Raw genomic sequence first — 6,483 nt, 5'->3', positions numbered from 1 at the left:
GAACCTTCTTCAACAATTCAATGTTCTTTTTGAAAAAGGGAGCCCAAAACTGTACACAATATTCTAAATGAGGCCTTACAAGTGACCTATACAGTGAAACAATAATATCCCTTGTCTTGTATTCAATATTTCTATAGATGCTACCCAAAATCCTATTTGCCCTATTGCTAGCTACAATACACTGTTTAGATGACTTAAATGATTATTCAATCTCAACACCAAGATCTTTTTCTTCAACCACAGTATTTATATATTCCCATTTAAAGTGTAACAATAATTTGAATTGTGAAACCTACATGCATCACCTTACATTTTGGATAGTTAAACATCATCTGCCACGTATTGGCCCAATGTATTAAATGATCTAAATCTCTCTAAGTCTGCAACATCTTTGATACAGTTACCCTCCCAAAAATCTTATCTGCAAACTTCAAAATTTTGTTAGTCATTCCAGAGTCAATATCATTAATATAAATCACAAACAGCAGAGGATCCAACAAAGAGTTCTGAGGCACATTGCTTGTAACTGTGATCGAGGCAGATCTAACTCCATTTATTATTGCTCTCTGCTTTCTACTCTCCAGCCAATTTTCTATCCAATTTAATAACATTTCCCCCACACCCACAGATTTAATTTTTGTAACAAGTCTTTTGTGAGGCACGTTATCAAATGCTTTCTGAAAATCAAGGTACACCAAATCCACAGTATTTCCTTCATCAACTCTTGCAGTAACATTCTCAAAGAATGACCGAAGATTTGTTAAACTAAACTTTCCCTTAGTGAAACCATGCTGGCTCTTTGACACTATATCAAACTGTATTAAGTGACTCTGCAACTCATCTTTAATCACACTCTCCAAAACCTTTCCAACTACTTATGTAAGACTAACTGGCCTATAATTGCCTGGACAATGTTTATCACCTTCTTTAAATATTGGACTAACATTAGCCAACTTCCAATTTTTTTTTCTGTAAAGAATATGTATGTTCTATATGCATATCAGTTTTTCCATAAATGCTTCCTACATCTGTTCAAGATCTCCTCCCAACTCTTTTAGTCCAATCTACAAAAGCCAGATCATGTCTCATTCCATCAAAATTGGCTCTCCTGAAACTTGGAATCAGGGTACTATTCTTCTTCAATTCTACATGTAGTATAATCTCACACCTAATAGTGAAATGGTCACTTGTACTTAAATGCTCACTAACCACAACTCTGTCTATTATATTCACATCGGATGCTAATATTAAATCTGATATAGCTTCGTCTCTTGTAGGTTTCATCACCAGTTGGTGTATAAAAGTATCCTAAACAATCCTTACTGTCAAACTCAAAATTTTCCCAATCAATACCCCTGAAATTAAAATCTTCCATAATAACACATCTTTTTCAGCTACCATTCTGGTCTCATTACACAATTTCTCATTAGCTTCTACATTCTGACTTGGAGGTCCATAACAAATCCCAATTACATAAATTTTCCCTTTATATATCCACCAACACTAACCCAAACAGACTCAACCTCAGTGCTAGTTTCTTTAATATGCTCTAACTCAACAGGATGCAATTCACCCCTCACATATAAAGCTACTCCTCCCCCTTTTTTCAATACTCTATCTCTAGTAAATAAACTGTAGCCTGGTATTTCAAAAAAAATTCTCTCACCAAAATTGTTCAAATCCAACCAATAGCAGAATAATTCCATTAAAGAGTTAATTATTAACACATGCTTCAGAAACAGTGTTAAGAAACAATCTACAGATATTTTATGCAACATATTGAAGAGTGGCTCATCACATAAAAGAGGAAAGGTATAATTTTCCTATACTGAAAATGTATTTCCGATAGGTATTTCCCTTCTCTCACAAGATTAGCTTTTCCTGTTTTGTGCTGCCCTCTATATGCGAAATTTTTTATAACACATTCCACAAGCCTTCCTCACCTTCCCTTATTGGAATCAAATATTCCAACATGTCTCTCATGCAAATCATCATGTGTCATCTCTCCTCCAATAGGAGAGCAATACTATCATGTGATGCATGTAACTCCCTCTATACGCCACTATCGAACCACCACTTTGAAGTTTGGCAGAGGACGTAAGAACCGGAAGATTGTGGGATGGTGGGTAGGAAGTGTGAGAGGAGGGAAGTACCTATCGAAAATACATTTTCAGTATAGGAAAATTATAACTTCAGATACAGTACTTCCCTCCTCTCACAATATTGGCTAGAATCCCATATTGAAAAGGAGGAGGGACCGGTGCAAGGGAAGAACAGACATACCCATGGAAAGCATATGAAGGATACTTCTGTAGATGATCTGAAGAGGGACACTGCACCACTTCTGAACCAGGTATCTCCTCACCATGAACAGCTAAGAACAAGCATGGTAGAAAAAAAGGGATCACATCAGAGTGGGAGAAGATATGACAGGAAAGTGATCCCAACAGCAAAATATAGAAACTCAATCCCACAGAAGTGAAGTGGGTAATGGAGGATGCATCCCATGATGTAGAATGGAATGGTGTACATTCTTGGTAAGTCAACTACATCCAAAACCTCCTTGCTGGGTACTGACATCTGTGTGTGGGTAGGATGACAATCATACCGGCTTTACCTCAAGCTCCTAAATCCTGGATGTTAGGGAAACACATTGACTCCAAGGAATGACATAGGATAAACATTGAGCCAGGGATCTGGGAATGTGCAATCAATTCCTGCAACTATGAGACTGGTCTGTAATGTCCAAAGGTCAAAAACATCCTTGTCACAAGAGAGAATGGGGGAGTGCCCAGAACAGAAATGGAAACATCTTAAGTATACCTCTGTGACCCACTACATAGAAAGAAGAATCGAGGGAGGAAGATGGACATCCCCAAAATTGTGTGAGAGCTTAAGTTGATTGGTTTACTTGATATCCAGCCTGCGAGGTACCGACACCTGGGAGAGAGTAGGATGAGGGCACCCAATCGAAGGGGTGAACTGCATTTAGATGTTTCACTCCGTGGGATGTGTCACTCAATCCAGAGGTTGTTACACCTTCTAGATTGGCAAAACACCACCGTCCTACTCTGAACTGAATGGTTATAGCCATCTATGTGGATCCCATCCAGCAGGATGCCTCCATGACCAACCACCCCAGTGGGAAGGGTGCAAAGAGGAATAAGCAAACTGGATTACACAACGACCCAATTGGTAAGGGTAAAGGGAGAAAGGTCCTGAAAGGAAGAGGGTTGCCATGGAAAAAAAGAGATGGGAATGGGAACCCCTGAAGGAAGCCATGTGGGCAATATAACAACAAAGGGCACACACCGGGCATAGTAGTCTATCTGGGTTGAGATGAGGGTAGAGATGAGAAATAAAAGGAAGGGAAATGGACGTAAAGGAGGAGTTACCCTCTCGAGCCGCTGAGGTTTTGGGAAGGAACAATCCAGATAAAGGAGAAGGTAGGTTTGGCGATACAGGGTGCGAGTGACGTCGATTGCTAACAGATCCAACTGACAACACCTACAAGCCAAGAAGAGAAGGAAATACACCTTAAGGGATACAATGGGCTCAAACGATGGTAAAGAAAGGGAATCGAGTACCACGTTAACGTCCCAATCCAGAAGTACCGGATGTCTAGGCACCCAATGTATCCAGAAAGAACAGATCAAAATGGCAAGGACAGGGGAAAGAAAGACCTTGCAGTAATAAGAAAAATGAAAAGTATGGGATAGGGCTGACAGATATCAAGGAGAACGATGATCCCTTCTCAAAAAGCCACATAAGAAACTCAGAGATACCTGCAACCATAAGACGAGAAGTGTGACAAAACATTCCATTTCTACTGATACACAGCCATGGATGAAGGACATAAGGAATGATCTAAATAAAATGCCAACCGACTTGAGAAACTGGATCTCCTCACCATGGACCAGACAAAAACAAGTGTGAAGATGGAGGACATAAAGTGTGGGATGCTCATAAATAAGTTATTCTCCTGAATCCAAACAAAGTGGACAGTAAGATGCTTCATAATGCTTGATGTGACAAATTCTGGTAGTCTATGAAAAACTTTACAAGAAAAATGTGTAAAAGGACTGTCCAAATATATTTCATAATTTAAATTTACTGCATTATCTAATTATATATACATATACTAATTTAAAAAGTGCAAAATTACTTTATTAATATGAATTTTCTGGTCCTTAATTTCTTAAGAAGTTTCATTATTATCTTAGATTTTTGACAATATAGTCTTAAAACACACACAAAACTATATTTCCCCAATACTTGTCTTTTGATAAAGGTAGGCTAAATGAAAAAAATCCTAAACAGAAATATATATTCTATAAAAATTAACTCACCATAAATGGTGCACAGCCCCATATAAATGCTACTCCAGCATTGTTAAAGGCATATGTTCTTAGTAAATTGATCTCTTCATTTCTAATTCCTGTGACTTGGTTTATGAATGGAAGTTCCCATGCATACAGTTTCAACACCTGTTCAAAGAATACAAAAATGTATTTAGTCTGTGTGTGTGTGTGTGGATGCATAAAAGTCTTACATACCCTCAAAGTTTTCTTAGGTTGATGTTCAAGTTTTGCAGATAAGATTACTATTATTAAAAAAGGATCAAATACATAAAAATAAAAAAAATTCAACTTATAAGCCCCATGATCAAATCCTGGCCTACACAAAACTTTCCTGAAAGCAGTAGCAGGTTAGCAGCCAAAATAGGGTATAAAAATTAGTTAGTGATTAGTATCTAGTAATAATAATAATAATGCAGGCCTAGAACACCTAGAAAGTTATAAAAGATTTGATTCAAGTTTCTAATAAATTTGAGGATAGATTATAGATATGGGGTTCAATAATGCATCAAAAAGATAGCTAAGAATATTCTAGTTATTTCTAGCTGGTATAGTGAATTGATCTTGTATATTTTCATTTCAGCTGTGAAGTGATACAAGTAAGTTTTCTTTACATTAGTACAGATAGCATCATTTGTAAATGTGGCCTACAAATGTATTCAAGGTTGTAAGAATGTCAAGGAAGAAATAAACTAATATGATATCCTTTATGTGGACTTAACTTTGAATCATTTTCAACAGATAATTTAAAAGAACCTGTCCCAAAAAAAAGAACAAAATTACAACAATATAATACTACATAATTTATGTTCATAATCAAAAAAATGATGTGATACCATAACCTCATCTTTTTCATACTTGGTTGCTTCAACTGTTTCATTTTGTATAAAAAGTGTCTACAAACTATTTTAAGTTCAAACTAGAGGGACACTCAATAGAGTGCATTCCTCTTCCACACAGCATTGATCACATTCGGCTCTCAAAAAATACGAAAATGCAAAATTTGATCATTTTTGACTGAGTTCTAGAGCAAACATAGTGTAAAAAATTGGGCCCCATATTAACAGATATGGATTTTTTTGGATATTCGTGACCTTGCTATAACCTTGACCTTTGATCTTTACCGTCCAAAAACTAACCATTTCTATCTTGGGTTACAGTACAGAAGTAAAAATGAAAAATTTCACACACATGAGACGTAGCTTAGTAGTATACAAACAGTACTTATGAAAACCCTGGTAGAGCTGTTATGACACTGAAATGACTTTAATCTTCCAGTGGGGTTGTAAAGTAAAGAAATCACAAAAATTGTATAATTGAGCTAATAAATATATTTTTTGCACCCCTATAATTGTATTGTATGTATTCTTTAAATATGGAAACAACCAGACTATCATCATGACCATCATTCAATCATCATGTGGTGTTTGATATGTTACAGAAATTGTGTTATTTCATTCTTAGTCAGTTGTACAATTCTTAAGTGTTCAGAAGCCTGTACGTATTATGAAACTGTATAATACTCAAAAAAGAAAGTAGTGATAAATTATGTTATGTTATAGTTTCAAATAATGAAACTCATATCAAGTTTCCTTAACATATAAAGTTATTTCATGAAAGATTGAAAATAGTAAGTTCACCATCACACATTTGTTGATGTACTGGAAAATGCAAGACTGATACTCTACACTTGGCTTCAAATGTTCTTTTATAAGAAAAGGTAAACAGCAAACTGTAAAATCAACGTAGCCTCAACTATAATGTGGATAAAGAAAGTGATAGAGAACAAATCACACTTGAAGAAAAAGTGACTGTAGCAAAATCTTTTTTTTTTTCAATTTAAAACAGTAAAATACAAAACAATATAAACAGCAGTGTGCTTCCACTATCTGTACAAAACAATATAAACAGCAGTGTGCTTCACTATATGTACAAAACAATATAAACAGCAGTGTGCTTCCACTATATGTACAAAACAATATAAACAGCAGTGTGCTCCCACTATATGTACAAAACAATATAAACAGCAGTGTGCTTTCACTATATGTACAAAACAATATAAACAGCAGTGTGCTTTCACTATATGTACAAAACAATATAAACAGCAGTGTGTTCCCACTATATG

General features: G+C 35.8%; 1 protein-coding gene across 1 annotated transcript in view; it reads right to left on the bottom strand.

The window, feature by feature from the left end:
* LOC106473117 (multidrug resistance-associated protein 1-like) overlaps positions 1 to 6,483 on the bottom strand; it is a 48,962-nt gene that overhangs the window by 32,499 nt on the left and 9,980 nt on the right. The window contains exon 7 of the mRNA XM_022401613.1: positions 4,350 to 4,487. Coding sequence (XP_022257321.1) covers positions 4,350 to 4,487 — 138 coding nt within the window. The remainder of the gene's footprint in view (positions 1 to 4,349; positions 4,488 to 6,483) is intronic.

The sequence above is a fragment of the Limulus polyphemus genome, unplaced genomic scaffold (assembly GCF_000517525.1).
Source record: "Limulus polyphemus unplaced genomic scaffold, Limulus_polyphemus-2.1.2 Scaffold5899, whole genome shotgun sequence".
Classification (NCBI taxonomy): domain Eukaryota; kingdom Metazoa; phylum Arthropoda; class Merostomata; order Xiphosura; family Limulidae; genus Limulus; species Limulus polyphemus.
Note: the sequence above shows the minus strand (reverse complement) of the source record. Positions and strands in the feature narration are given on the sequence as shown.